The sequence below is a fragment of the Sander vitreus genome, chromosome 8, assembly GCF_031162955.1.
Source record: "Sander vitreus isolate 19-12246 chromosome 8, sanVit1, whole genome shotgun sequence".
NCBI lineage: Eukaryota > Metazoa > Chordata > Actinopteri > Perciformes > Percidae > Sander > Sander vitreus.
This window is the reverse complement of record NC_135862.1, coordinates 35,127,563-35,143,042: the sequence shown is the minus strand read 5'-3', so window position 1 is coordinate 35,143,042 and position 15,480 is coordinate 35,127,563. Positions and strand designations below refer to the sequence as shown.

The 15,480-nt window shown below is 38.2% G+C and overlaps 2 protein-coding genes across 4 annotated transcripts in view; one reads left to right on the top strand and one right to left on the bottom strand.

The window, feature by feature from the left end:
* LOC144522684 (uncharacterized) overlaps positions 1-9,729 on the bottom strand; it is a 23,476-nt gene extending 13,747 nt beyond the window's left edge. Inside the window, exons 1-7 of one of the 3 annotated variants that reach the window (XM_078257951.1) lie at positions 9,639-9,729; positions 8,705-8,816; positions 8,116-8,457; positions 5,577-5,648; positions 5,430-5,501; positions 3,290-3,361; positions 1,219-1,434 (exon numbers count right to left, since the gene is read on the bottom strand). In XM_078257951.1, coding sequence (XP_078114077.1) covers positions 1,219-1,434; positions 3,290-3,361; positions 5,430-5,501; positions 5,577-5,648; positions 8,116-8,291 — 608 coding nt within the window. In that variant the 5' untranslated portion in view covers positions 8,292-8,457; positions 8,705-8,816; positions 9,639-9,729. Of the gene's footprint in view, positions 1-1,218; positions 1,435-3,289; positions 3,362-5,429; positions 5,502-5,576; positions 5,649-8,115; positions 8,458-8,704; positions 8,966-9,638 lie in introns of those variants that run through there. The other 2 variants (XM_078257952.1, XM_078257953.1) reach the window with 2 other exon arrangements.
* On the top strand, positions 9,613-15,480 carry LOC144522685 (uncharacterized). The gene is made up of 2 exons (XM_078257954.1): positions 9,613-9,901; positions 12,353-15,480. The coding sequence occupies exons 1-2, from the start codon at positions 9,730-9,732 to the stop codon at positions 13,222-13,224; spliced, it is 1,044 nt and encodes a 347-aa protein (XP_078114080.1). The 5' UTR covers positions 9,613-9,729; the 3' UTR covers positions 13,225-15,480.

Below are 15,480 nucleotides of genomic sequence, written 5' to 3'. Positions count from 1 at the left end.
TTTGAATAAATACAAATTGAATGGGATTGAATGTGATGTTTTGGAGAAACGCTCAGAGATATTTGGTCTCAAGTTCTTTGAAATGTCAGATATGATATGATGAAAATTAAATGATGTTGTTACATGAATGGTTTGTCCTACATGTTTATTCATTTTAATATTAAGTCAGTTCATCTTTAACCCTCTGAGGTCTAAGGGCATTTTCACACATCTTCTTAAATTCACCTTTTTAAGGTATTTGCATATAACTGATCCCAGTGTGTTTCATATTTAAATGTTCAGAACAAACTCAGCTTTCCGGATAGTGACGCCCACATTTTTTCTAGAGCAATGTGTGAAGAGATAATTTGGCGCTAAAGCTGAAACGTTGATGTTGGCTTTTTGAAATTCCTCAAATCTCTTTTGAAAACAAACCTTAACTTATGATGTGTTGTGAGAATTGTTCCGGTGTTTGAAATGAGTTGACCAAGTCTTTAGGTGATTAAAATAGTAGATAAATGTCTAAAATGAAATCGCTTAGAGTGGGAGTTTTGCTGCTGTTCGTTGGAACAAAAAAGTATCCTGAGTAAACTTTGATATAAACCAGTCTGTGATCATCCACTCATCATCCTCTGATATTTTTTATTTTATTTTATTTATTTATTTTAAGGCATTTTCGGCCTTTATTTTTAACAGGACAGCTGAAGACATGAAAAGGGAGAGAGAGGGGGAATGACATGCAGCAAAGGACCGCAGGTCGGAGTCGAACCCGGGCTCGCCGCGTCGAGGTGTTAACCTATATATGTATATGGGCGCCCGCTCTACCAACTGAGCAATCCGGGCGCAACATCCTCTGATATTTTTTAACTAAAGAACTAGATATAATTTCATATAGATGAGGTTTATTTATTCCAAGAATTGTAAAACTGGTGGTAACAAGTTGGTGTTAGTGGTTTATATAATGGTGGTAGTGGGGAAAAAAAAGCCTAAAAAAGGGACAAAAAAGCATTTCAGAAAAAGCATTTCAAAAAAGGCGTCAAAAAAATGTTCATTTTCATTTGACCCCAGGAGGACAACAAGTTCATAGTCGACAGGAAGACAGATATTAAACAAATATGATAGCAGAGCAGGGGAGAATGTGCCACTTTGTAATAGAGCATAACAGACAATAAAGTGTGTAATACTGCACAAATAATGGAAGAGAGTTAAATGCTAATATAATAATCAGCGTTGACTCACAGCAGCAGCAGCTGTCCGAGGGAGCTGAATGCTCCGTCAGGGACGTGGCGGATGTCGTTGAGGGCGAGAGTCAGAGCCTGCAGCGCCGGCAGGTCCCTGAGAGCCAGAACGGGAACCTCCGTCAAGACGTTGTCATCCAGCCGCAGGTGGCGGAGAGACCGCAGGCCTTTGAAGGAGGCAGCCGGCAGACGGGACAGCAAGTTAGCGTCCAGACGTCTGGACAAGATATCAGGAGAGAGACGCAATATCAATAAAATGTAAAATTGTTACTACTTATTATGTTGCCTTCTTCTTGTACGGAAGCATATTGCTGCCATGCAGAACATATCATAATCACGTTATTATGTGAAAAATGTATGGTAATAACAAGATGTTTTTCACATTATGACAAGTGATTTTGACATTCACATTTTTTTCTTCACATTATTACAACATATAAACTAATCAAGTTATAACAAAAGAAAGTTCTTGCTATTATAATGTACTACTTATTGCGTTGCAACGTGAAAAGTTTGAAGTTATAACAATAAATGATGCTGTAATTAAGTGAAACTTTTCATGTTTTAACGTGAACATTTGTGTTGTAACATGTAACGTTTCATACGTAACATGATCATTTATCCTGTTAGAACATGAAAATTCTGTTTGAATGAAGACACGGTCTGCCGGCAGATAAATTGTGAAGTATGGCCCATATATACGATTTGATTAAGTTCTACTGAGAATTCTGCTGCTATTGAGGACAGTGGATGATACTGTGATAAGTATGTGTACACCACAGAAGGAGTTTGAAATGGATGGGGCTGTACAGAAGGAAGAATGAGTTCAGCCCAAGGTATTTCAGACATGGAAGCCATTCACTTCCGTAGTTTTAATCTTTGTTTTATTGTAAATGGTTATTTGTTTATATGTGGAGCACATTGTGCAAGAGTTGTGCTCATCCCTGTTCTCAGAGCTTTGCACTGGCTACCTATAAATAAATAAATACATTTCAAATTATTGTTATGACCTACAAAGTAGGTCTCCACGATATGAGAAAAATATGCGATAGCGTTATTGAATATCATGATAACGATATTATAAACGGTTGCTCATCTGAACTCAACAGAAGCAAGTAAGACCCCGGTCTCTGTCGATCAGGGAGGTCCACACATTCTTCCGCTGCATGGTAGTAATTTCTGGTGTTGACAGTCTGACAAAGCCTCCTGGCACAACCACAGACGGGCAGCTGGCTCCGGGCCCACACCCACCACCACCTGTGTCTGTGTGTGTGTGTGTGTGTGTGCGTGTGTTTGTGTGTGAGGTTGGCCCTTCTGAACAACATAGAGGTGTTAACTGTCGGTCAGTTAGAAATCTCTGGAGGGAGATCAGATTGTCATCCACACGCATATACAGTACATATACATATATACTCAGCAAGAAAAGAAACATCCTCTCACTTTCAACTGATTTTATTTTCAGCCAATGTAACGTGTAAAACTTTGTATGAACATAAAAAAATTCAACTACTAAGAACTAAACTGAACAACATTTCACAGACATATGACTAACAGAAATGGAAAAATGTGTCCCTGAACAAAGGATGGTCAAAATCAAAAGTCACAGTCAATATCTGGTGTTAACACGTTCATTTTACCAGCCATATATATATATACACCTACAAGGCGTAGGTTTTGTTTCAACATGGGGGGGCGGCACATTATAACTGGGAAGTCTGGGCGGGGGGGGTCCTCTTCCATAACATCTGGAGCATCAAACATGACATTTCCAGCATTCTGGTGAATTTCAAATGCAACAATTTGTGCCTTCTCTGCATCAATTTATGGTGCAAAGGTCTTTATTCATGTTAAGGAAATAATGATTATCCTGTATTGTTCAAAACCTTCTGCATATTCAAAACACATTTTATATATACACATATATATATAAGAAACGATGGACGCTGTAGTTTTTCCTGTGTTTCTACTCTTCTAGCTCAGGGTTAAGTTATTCAAATGTCTCATGTTTAGTTTATGATCATAACTATAAATGTGTACGTGCAGTCTCTTGATAATCATGGGGAGTCACTCACAGAGAACGCAGGTTCTTGAGGTTCTGTAAAGCTTCAGACGGAACCTTCTTCAGATGATTGTTCTGTAGACTTCTGTGTGACGACACGCAACAACACAACTATGAATACCATTTATATCAATACAAAGATATCAAACTTGTTTCAGGGTGTTTCCTGTAAAACCCTCACTGGCTTCTAACAGACGACTTATTAAACCAGATAGTGATGATTAAATCTGGAGAGGACAAGTTAGTTCTATAATCAATAATCAAATGCTGATGAATAGTAAGTTACAATCAAATAATATCCATTATTATATCATGATGTCATGCAGGAGTTCAGATTAGAGAATAATTCTGTTTTATTAGGTCAAAAAAAAAATTGTTTATAACAAGACATTTTTTTATATTATTATTATTATTATTATTATTATTATTAATTACTTTTCATACCAATTCATTCTGTTTTCTGCTTCTCGCATTTGGTTTTATTATATCCTGAAACTTTTTGTTCTTTCATTAAAACTAGACTGTGAGACGTGAGAAGTTGTTTAACGTGTTTGTAGCCACAACATTTGGTGTTTTAATGAGACCCTTCTGACATTATAACTAAATACTTACACATACAGAATTTTTCATTATTACTCTTCATACCAATTTATTCTGTTTTCTGCTTCTCACATTGGATTCTGTTACATCCTGAAACTTTCTCGTTCTTTCACAGAAACAACAAATCTCAGAAAACTTTTCTCCTCATAACATAATGAGTTGGTGCGTTTAAACATATATTTATGAAGAGAGGAAATATTTTGAGTCCCGTTGGCAGCAATCAGCTGCCGTAATTATGGTTTTATATTTTCCTGGCAGAAACCATTCAATAAGAACAACATTAAAGGGTAACTACTGTTTTTTTCAACCCTATGTTCCTATGTTTTTGTGAAAATATGTTGGCTCTATACACGCTAAAAGTATTGTTTTTTTTAAATGGAGTCTGGTGGGTTTAGTGCTAGTGACCTCAGAGCTGTTTCTGGTTAAACCGAAAGGTCTTAAAGAGGTTTTAAAAAGGCCTATCTAGGGATCCTTTCCATAATGTTGTCAGACACTTAGAATAATAATCTGAGCCTTTCAGTGGCAAAAACAGAACTTTTAGTGGACCAAACTGACGCTGAACATTTGCCCTGTAGGGTTACATTGCAGCCCGGTGTGCGGCTGTCAGTTACAGAGTTCACGCCTAATACTGGACCAATTTCAAAGATTGTTGTTCCCATCAGTCACTTAGACACAAAAACATCCAGTTTGAAGAAAACATTTTAGTTTTTTTTAGGTTAGCCAAGGACGGCCGTGCTTGAAGTTCTTTTTTTATTGCCGTTATCTCGAGATAATGAGATAATTAACTCATTACCTGGAGGAAACAAAAGATCTTTTTTCTCTTATTTTTATGAAGTTTATCAGAGTTCCATGCCGTCAAACCACCCAACTCGCATCTCTGTGGTCCAATCAGCCCACCCTAAAACTAAAGTGCAGCCAGATACATTTCTGTTAAATACATTCAAACAGCCCAGATTGAATCTTACTTTGGAAATTAAACAATAAAAATAAAAACTGCCCCATTTTGTGGGTGGTTTTAGACGTCAGAATAGTTTTTGTTTTCCAGCAACCAAAAAAATATCAAAGATGAAAGACATTTCCACAATTTAGTGGTATTTTCTTTTTAATTTATAAGGGACACAGTCAATATCTTGTCAATATAATTCATGTAACGTTCATGTTGTAGCCATATTTGGACTTTGTTAACACTTTATTTTGAAAAGCAGACGTAGGTGTATCCTTCCGCTAACCTCACCAAGTCCGTCACCACCAGCTCGATCTGGGCCGTTTCAACTTTTGATCTCTGATAAACATAGTTATAAGTAATAAGAGGAAACGATCTTTTGTCATCTCTTGATAACGGGTTAATTATTTTGTTATCTCGAGATAACGGCAATAAAAAAAAAAAGGAAGGACAGCCGTTTTCGGCTTCCGTAACATTTTAAAGTAATGCCAGAGAAAATACATTTAAAATAGAATCCCTAATAATGAATTGTGTGTGCATGTGTGTGCGTGTGTGCATGTGTGTGTGTGTGTGTGTGTGTGTGTGTGTGTGTGTGTTTGTGTGTACATACAGCAGCTTTAGACTGATTAGTCCTCTGAAAACTTCTTTAGAGATCTTCGTCAAACTGTTTCCTGCCAGCCGGCTGCAGGAAATACAATTAATACAGGTTAATAAACAAACGCACACACGCACACACGCACGCACACAGGTTACTCACAGCTCGAGCAGGAGGTGGAGGCTCCCGAAGACGTGGTCAGAAAGCTCCGACAGCTCGTTCATACTCACATCTCTGAAACAAACAGCACATCTGTCCAGATGTTCGTCTCATCACTCTGCTTGTACTGCTTTACACTGGTGTATATATTTTTAATTCATTCATTTAATTAACAAGAAAGAAAGACTTGACTTTTTTATTACTTTTGATGTTCTTTAATGAGACATCTCACACAAAAAACATTACAGCAAAATTACAACCTATACACTTAATACACTTAAATTCACCCAAACGCTCACAGCGCCTCACTCACCCACCCACTGAGAAACTAAAACCAAAGAAAAGAAAAGAAAGGAAGAAGGAAAGACTGAATGAAAGAAAAGACAGATAGAAAGAAAGAAAGAAACCAGAGGAAGGAAAAGCAGAATTAACTTTTTCCGAATTAAAGTGACGCAGTTATTATTTATTCATCAAGACAACAAGTCCCATTAAGAAAAAAATACGTACTGTTTTTTATAAGTTAGATATATACTTTATTATCATAGATTTAACTAATTACTGAATGAAAAAAAAACTATAATCATCATCTGTTCATCATAATGAACGTAAATGAACGTAAAAAAAACGTAAATCAACAAATAAAGAATAAATCAATTAACGGGTTATTATTACTGTCTTTGTTCAAACAGAGAAGTGTTGCAACACTAAATTAAATTGGAATATAAATCTTTTAATACATGAGTTTTGATCAGCATATCTTATGAATTGTATGAGAAAAGGAGAGTTTCAGCGTTGATGTAAAAAAAGTTTTTTTTTTAACTGGATTTTATGAAGAAACATTTTCAATGAAAAATCTCATTGATTTTATAGAAACTATTCAAAAAGATGAAAAACAAATGATTTTATCACTTCTTATAGTTTTAACTGTCTCATATATATATCTTTATTATATTTTACAAACCTGCAACTTTATAACACATATACATATATATATATATATATATATATATATATATATATATCACTTTTCGTGTTTCTTTGTTTTAAAACAGGTAAACATTTGAAAATGTATTAATTGCTTAAAAGATAAATTTTTCCAAATGCTGAATATGACTTTATGTACCGAATATAACAGTCTCTCTAACTGTTACTGACATGATTATGGCCTCTGTTTTCTTCATTATGTCTTTAGTTAATATTTATTTATTCTTGTTTTCAGTCTTTTTCATTACCTTTTCTTTTTTAACTAAATCAAAATATTCAAGGATGTATTTATGAATGAGCTGTTAAAAATAGAATTGGTTGGTCTTGTTTTTAATGATAATACAATAAAGAAAAAAAATACTTTGTCTTGTTTGGGGTTCGTTATTGTTTCTTTTAATGAGCGTGATAAAAAAAAAAAAATGTTTAATTGGAAATACAAAGAGTTCAGGATAAAAAAAACTTGATTCATCCCAACTGGATTTTATTGTGTCGACACGTTTCAAATACACATAACTGTCGGCTTCAGGCTGCCTATATGATATTATATATCATATTATAGTAAACATACGTGCATTGCTTCTCTGTGTGCTCTGATGAAGAAACATCGCTGAGGTTTACAAATCTTCAATCAATAAATATTTCATTTTAAAATAATTGTGTGTCACAATGAATTATTAAGTCATAATAAAAACATCAACTTTACATGAACATCATGTCTTTGTTCAAATGTTGGTGATACTTATATTATTTACATTTCTCTTTTGTTTCATATCTCTGTTAACAGAAACTGACGTGATGAAGATAAGATAAGCCTTTATTGTCATTGCACAGAGAACTGTACAATGACAATGCATTAGAGATAAATAAAAAACAAGATAGACAATAAATAGCTAAAAACAGGAATAATGTAAGACATTCAAAAACAACAAGCAACAGCAACAAGTATTTCTTGAATGTGACGGAGAAAACATAGTGTTTCTCTTTTCTTAAACAAGACTTTGACCTGATCAACCCTGTGAGGTCGAAGGACATTTTTACATATCTTTTTAAATGAACCTTTTAAGGGTATTTGTATATAACTTGATCCCCATGTGTTTCATATCAAAATGTTCAGAACAAACTCAGCTTTCTGTAAAGTGAGGCCCAAAATTGTTCCAGAGCAATATGTAAAGAGATAATTTGACCATAAAGCTGAAAAGGTGATATTCGCTTTTTGAAATTTCTCAAATCTCTTGTGAAAACAAACCTACACTCACTTGTTTTGATGCTTGAAATGAATTAAGAAAAATCTTGGGTTCACAAAAGTAGCGTAATATATGAACAAAATAGTAAATAAATGTCTAAAATGATGAATGAATAAAAATCGCTTTTTGAATACGAGCGTTGTCAAACATCACTTGGACTCATCGGTGGGTCTTTTGTCCTCAGAGAGTTAAATATTGAACGTTGATCATTGATTATGAGTGAGCGTACAGATTCAGATTAATTAAACGTAAGAATACATAGACAAAAAAAATATAAAAACCAGATTAAAAAAAACACAGAGAGTTGTACTCACAGAGAGGAGGTGAAGCTGCTCAGGTTGGAGGGAACTGATGTCAGCCCGACATCCACGCAGTCCACTCTCTGCAGCGTCCCGCCGCTTTCACACCTGCACACAGCTGGACAGCCGCCACCCACCCCCCTGCCTTCAGTGCCCCCGGCCGACATGAGAACCAGAACCAGAAGGTGCATCGTATACCTGGGGAGGAACCCAACAGCAGCTCGGCAGCTTCCTATTTGGAGTCGGAGCTGCAGTGAAGCAGCTGCAGACAGATGTAATGGTGGGGTTGGGGTGGGTGTCTCAATCTGATTGGGACGCCGTGCTGCCGCCTTCTGCTGTCTGATGGGTACTGCAGAGCTTTAAAGGATCATTCCACTATATTACAATTCAACATGTCAATGTCAATCTCTGAGATCTGGATGTTTAATTCAATTATAATTCAGTTAGTGTCATATAACTCAAGTTATCTCAAGACACTTTACAGTAAGAGTAGGTCTAGACCACACTCTATAGGTGACAAAGACCCAACAGTTCCCCACAAGAGCAAGCATTTGGTGTGCCATTGGCAAGGAAAAAGGGGGTATACAGAAATATGATAGCTCACCTGGTAGAGCATGCGCTCCATTAACTAAGGCTCAGTCCTGGGTTCGATTCTGACCCGAGGCCTTTTGCTGCATTTAATCCCCCCATCTCCCACTCTTCTGTCTTCAACTGTTCTATCCATTAAAAAAAACCCAAAAATAATGTTAAAAATAAAATAAAATAATAGTAGCAGTGCAGGGTGTTGAGCAGGACCACGACAGCAGCTGCAGCCACGATCCAGGTGCGACCACAATCCGAGGAAATCTGCAAGGCGAGAAAGCACAAGGACACACACAAGAAGCACAAGAAGCTAAGTTAGTAACACGCATTAGGGACATGAATGCAACATCTTTATATCTTACTATGACACGTAAGTAATATAACCACAGGATGAATTGTAACAACTCACAAATGGCGTAAGATCATGAACTTTGTGATTTTCTTCTTTAAACAAATTTAATTAGCCTGAGACCGTCTCCTTCTGTAATTATTGTGCATTGGATAATAAATACCTGGAAATTTGAATTTGAATCATTACATTGTTATTTAAAAGGATTCCTATCATAGCCTCAAAAGATTAGCTGCAACTGGAAAATTACACACTATGTGCTTGTGTGACTGTGAGTTTTTTTTTTTTTTTTCAGGAATCAGATTATTTATTTTTTCAAAAAATAAGTTAGCATTTTGTTGAGAGTATGATGAAGTATAAAGTTTGCCATACAAATCCCCAACTTCTTTTGCTATGCATATTTTTTTTCCCTTTTGGCTCTGGGTCTGAGAGAGAGAGAGAGAGAGAGAGAGAGAGAGAGAGAGAGAGAGAGAGAGAGAGAGACAGAGAGAGAGAGAGAGAGAGACAGAGAGAGAGAGACAGAGAGAGAGAGAGAGAGAGACAGAGAGAGAGAGAGAGAGAGCTGTTCTGGGAGGGACGGAGTGAAGGAGGGGTCAAGGCGGCTCACCCAGCGGCAGGAGCGGCAGACAGAGGAGGAAGAGACGGCCACACACACAACACCGCCATTCCCCGCTCACTGTCCGGTTGTCTGTGTGAAAATGTCCACGATTCAAACGCTGAGAGCTTTTGTTAATGAGCGACTGACTGTGGCTGTAGAAGAGATCTTCGGGCTGCTGGAAACAACCATATCAAACTACGAAGAGGAGATTTATCGCCAGCGCAAGCTGCTGGAGCATGTTGTCATACTTGACACCCACAGAAACAAAGCAGGTCCGTGAAAAGTCGCTACGTTATGCCGAAGTCACTGGTTTCAGGAAAGTGACAGGTTAACACGTTTAAATTGCTTTATACGGCGCTAAAATGGCTGAGTGCAGGCTGTCTGTTAGCAAAAAGGCTGTTAGCTTCCTGCAGCGGCGTATTATTATTAAACCAGGCCGGAAGTTAGACCTTCATAATAAAAGCGCAAAGCAAGGCGTTCAAATAAATTAATGAAATGGAAGAGAATGACTCACCATGCAAACATAATGAATTGTGTTGTTAGATTAATGTGTAATACCGAGAACATTTGGACCCTAAGCTCAAACAGTTACTTCATTAATTCATAAGTCAAATGACAAAGTTAGGCAATTGTTTTTACACTAAATTAGGCTAATTGTTATTATTTTTTAGGGCAACATTAAATTCAATTTCCTAGTTTCCCGGCTTTTCAAATGTGAATACTTTCTGGTTTTAAATAGGGCTGCATGATATGAGGAAAATATCTAGCTGGGATTATTTTGACTGATATTGCGATTGCGATATGATTCATGATATTGGAGGCAATGGTCATTTTTGTATCATTTTTCTCATTTTCATTGAAAACTATTACAATTTTAAAAATGTAAATGATTTCTGCGAGGATCTGTACTAAACAAAGTTTACCAGAATGGTTTGCCACATATTTTGCCTTTAAGAAAATATTGAGTACTTTTACTTGTAATACTTTACATCTTTCTGATTATACTTCCATACTTTTACCTAATCAACATCATTGCAGGACTTGTAGCAGAGTATTTTTTATAGTGTGGTATTAGTACTTTTACCTAAGTAAAGGATCTGAATTCTTCTTCCACCACTGATAAAAACCTAGTTTTCTTAGTCTTCTATGATGGTAAACATCTTTTCATTTGAATCATATCTTGAATGAAAATAGGACGTCACCATCTGAGAACTTGTGATGGGATTTTCTTTTCTATTTGCTGACAGTCCGTGGAGCAATGAGTCAAGACTACAACCGGCACGTTAATCAATAATAAAAATAATCCTTAGTTGCATTCCTACCAGCTGCCTAGTCTGTCATCAGAGGTTGATTTGCTTAAATACTTGGTTAAACATTTCTGATAAAAAGTAGCTTTCCACTGCTCCTTACAAAAAGCATCAGAATCACATTTCTTTTCAGTGGCTGCGATCCAAGGAGCCTGTGTACGTTATGTTACAACTAGTCTCGCATTGCCAGACCTTCCTCCTGCAGAGATCTGAGGAGCAGTTAACCATAGTCCTCAGAAATCCACCAGAGGTTAGAACGCCAACACAAAGAAAGAGGAAGGTGACGGATATCCGGCCCAAAATCCAGCGGAATTCTCGCACTTGAGCAATCCCGGAAATGAAACGTCGCTAATATAGATTATGTTACAACATCAGTTTGTTGACAGTGAGTGCTCTTTACTTTGGGATGTCTCGGTGGTGATAAAGGAAAACCGTCTTTATGAACCTCTGCCATTAGCAGATGCTACAGTACAGCACCCTGTGATATTCCAATGAAAAGCATGTTTGCCAATTAGTAAAATATCGTTATGGTTTAAATTGTCCCTGTAATAAAGATCCTCTTTATTACAAATATTTAGCATTAGTATGCTGTAGCTCATGTTATATTACCGGTAAATGAAATAAGACACAAGCTCAAAGTTTTTTTATGTTTTATTTAAACATATTAACAATGTTTCTTGTAGATGTTGTAGCTATTGATTGTCCTGTCAAGAGAAACAAATACAATCAGTTGCTAGTTGTGTTACCTAAACATGTGATCAGTATGGTATAATCGTATCCTGATTAATTGAATGCATCGGATTGTGCAATAGTAAAAGGTTTGTGTCTAAGTCACTTACCTCTGTGTGTCCTCTCCAGAGTATTTGGGCTAAAAGAGTCCCCAGGCTATCGAGCACCATTTTAAAAGTTCCGGTAGATACCATGTTTTAATAAGTGAAGGGGGTTTGAGTGCTTTGAATAGTTGTTCAGGCTATCTATGATTGTTTGTACTAGGCAACATAATGCAGAGTAGATAGAGATTGTGGGGTGATGTCAGCCAAAGGCGGAAATCGCGTTGGGGTCTGGGGGGTCAGGACCCAGTCCATCTGAGGGTTGTCCCCCCCCCTCTATAAATATAATTAAAACCATGCTGTGTGTTGTAAATTATATATACTTCAAATAACTGTAAGTAGTAAAACAATACAAACACAAAAAATGCATTTTAAGTTTTTAGAATTAACCTAAATATTAGCATAATATGGGACCTTTATTTCGTTACATTTCTTGTTTATTTCAATAGGGACAGATGCTACGACATAGACATTTGTACAAATCTCTAATGTACAGCATCACAACATTTATAGCTGTTGCTAGGTTCCAATGCCCGTCCCTTTTAAATTAATAGCTGTGTGTCTGTATGTTAATTTTAACCTCCAGATGTCCGGAAACTGATTGTCAGAAAAGAAGAGCAGCAGGAGTGGAGGCCCAGTGTGGACCGGGAGGAGCCAGAGCCCCGACACATTAAAGAGGAACAGGAAGAAGTCTGGAGCAGTCAGGAAGGAGAGCGGCTCCAAGGACTGGAGGAAGACGATATCAATAAGTTCCCATTCGCTGCTGTCTCTGTGAAGAGTGAAGATGAGGAAAACAAAGCTCAGTCCTCACAGCTTCATCCGAGACGAGCCGAGGAGAGCCAAGAGGCAGAGCCTCCAGCCTGCGGCTCCGCTCAACAGATGGAAACAGAAACTGAATCGTTATACTGCTCTCAATCCGAGACTGAGGACAGTAATGATGATTGGAAGGAGACAAAAGAACAAGAGTCAGGTTCAGACACCCTGAAAAACGAGAGCACGATGAATCACGATCAGTCCCACGCCCACGAGAGACCATTTAGTTGCACAGTTTGTGACAAAAGATTTAGCTGCAAAGGGAATCTGCATGCCCACATGCGAAGCCATACAGGGGAAAAGCCGTTCACCTGCTCAGTTTGTAACAAAGGCTTCAGCGCAAAGGTCAATCTAAAGACTCATATGAGAAGTCACACCGGGGAGAAACCTTTCAGCTGCTCCATGTGTAGCAAAAGCTTCAGTCAGAAGAAGACGCTAGTTATACACTTGAGAAGTCATACAGGGGAGAAACCGTTTAGCTGCTTGTTCTGTAGGAAACGTTTCAGTGAGAAGGGAACGTTGAAGAGACACATCAGAGTTCACACAGGAGAGAAACCATACAGTTGCAGCGTCTGTGGAAGGGATTTTAGTTTGCTGTCGCATGTGAAAAGCCACAAGTGTGCTGGTGCGAGCAGTAACACGTGAATGTGCCTGGTTTTGTGTTTTCGGACGTGATATTTGGGTTCATGCCACAAATGGCACTGCGTTTGGAAACAAAAGAGAGTGCAAAAAGAGTGCAGTGGGGGTCAGCCCTATGGTCCCACATTTCTAGGACATTTTCAAAATGAGGTCTTGTGTTCCTACATTTCCCTTCAATTTAAGCCCTATCCTCCCACAAAAAAAATGTATGGTTAGGGGGATAAAATCTGATACAAATTTATGAAAAAGGAAATTCAAGTCAATTTTATTTATAGTATCAAATCATAACAAGAGTTATCTCAAGACACTTTATAGACAGAGTAGGCCTAGACCACACTCTATAACATACAAGGACCCAACAATTCCAGTAATTCCCCCAAGAGCAAGCATTCAGTGTGACAGTGGCGAGGAAAAACTCCTTTTTTAGGGAGAAACCTCAGACAGACCCAGGCTCTTGGTAGGGGGTGTCTGACGGTGCTGGTTGGGGGTGTGATGAACAGTGGCAATAATAGTCACAATAAAGATAATGGAACTATGACTAGAAATATTAGTTGTAGTAGTTCATGGCATAGAAGGGCACTGCAGGGTGTTACAGGACGTAGCAGGGCACAGCAGAGCACAGCAGGGCGTAGCAGGACGTAGCAGGGCACGGCAGAGCGTAGCAGGGTGTAACAGGGCATAGCAGGGCAGCAGGACCACCGGGACAGCTGCAACCATGATTTTGGTGCCACCCTAATCCAAGATAACATGCTGGGCGGAAAAAAAAACATAAGGACTCCGGGGAATAAGCTCCCCAGAGTTAGGTTAGTAACAAGCATTTCTGGGACATGGATGCACATTAGGTGCTTTCCGACCAGATAGTACTTGTACTTTTTAAAGGAAAAGTACACTTCTAAGCAGTTCTAAGAACTACTCTCCCCCAAAATCTTTTTTTCCGTTTGCATTCCCACTGGCCAAGTGGCCATAAGGACTGGTAGGAGGGGTAAGGGAGTGACGCAAGCACGGCAACGGTCTTTATAGCATCGTCACTAGACCTCAGCGCCACATACAACAACAACAAAGCAGCATTCAGTCCATTCTCGTAGTAATTCACGTAATGTTTTGCTCAACACAGATGGGGCTTTATTATACTCGGAACAGACCCCGCTTCTGCCTGCTGCGCTGTGTGTGTGTGTGTGTGTGTGTGTGTGTGTGTGTGTGTGTGTGTGTGTGTTTGTTTGTGTCTGACGGCCGGCGAGCCGTAGGACACACTTCTGGAGTTTAACTCCGAAAAGACAGTTAACCACAGGTTCCCGTTAATCTCATGATGGACACGTGTTGTGATATTTAAACAAACGAACCGTCAACGGCGAAATAAAAGCCTCTTATTTACGAGAGCGGTCTGAGAGACCTCCAGCTCACAGCGAGGTGTCTGGCGCTTGCTGGCTGTCGCCTCACTTCATGGAGCTTCTCAACTCCGAAAACTTTGAAGCAAGTTGTCAATTCGGCATCAATTTTCGCAAGACTGCCTATATTCGAAATCTAAACAGTTAATTTCTCGCCTAAAACGTTGTCAGAAGTGAATTTAATGATTGAAATTAAATTAAAATTTTGAAATTGAAAATTGTTAAAAATGTCCCGTTGTTGCTCTGTCTGCAAGTTCCGAGTTGGCAGTGGGCGGGACTTATAAGTTCGACCAATCAAGTACACCTAGGAAAAGGGAAAAGATCCTGCTGAAGTTTGAGCTAAAAAAGTACGCTACAGCAGCCAGAGGAACTTAAAAATCCCCAAATTTTTCCTGTCGGAACACGACGAAAAAAGTGTTCTACGAACGTTTAGTTCTAAGAACTGCAAAAATCCCTCTGGTCGGAAAGCCCCTTTGGTGGGAAAATAGGGCCTAATTTTGGAAAGAAATCTTAGAAATGTGGGAACATAGGGCTGTGGGAACATAGGCACGCTTCAGTGCAGTGTTTCCCACAGGTTGAGAATTTACTTTAGGATGTGACGGCTGGATTCAGTAATAAACTAGTCAGAGCTTCAGGAACTATTTATTGAAAGCAATGACTACATGATATTAACAACTAATTTAGAAACAAATAACTACTGTATTTACATTTTAAACAAACCAGACTAAAAGGTGATACTGTTGAAGTGTTGCCTGATGTCAATGTCAAATAAATGTTATGATTCAGCAGATAAAATACCTGATTACCCGGAGCCAAAATGTTATATGTAACCATACTATGTATTAACAACTTAACATTAAAACCATACTATGATCCA

Excerpts from the sequence above, each read along its gene's own strand:
- LOC144522685 (XM_078257954.1), top strand. The coding sequence starts at position 9,730 with ATGTCCACGATTCAAACGCTGAGAGCTTTTGTTAATGAGCGACTGACT. Across the intron at positions 9,902-12,352 it reads CACCCACAGAAACAAAGCAG|ATGTCCGGAAACTGATTGTC; the intron begins GTCCGTGAAAAG and ends TTTAACCTCCAG.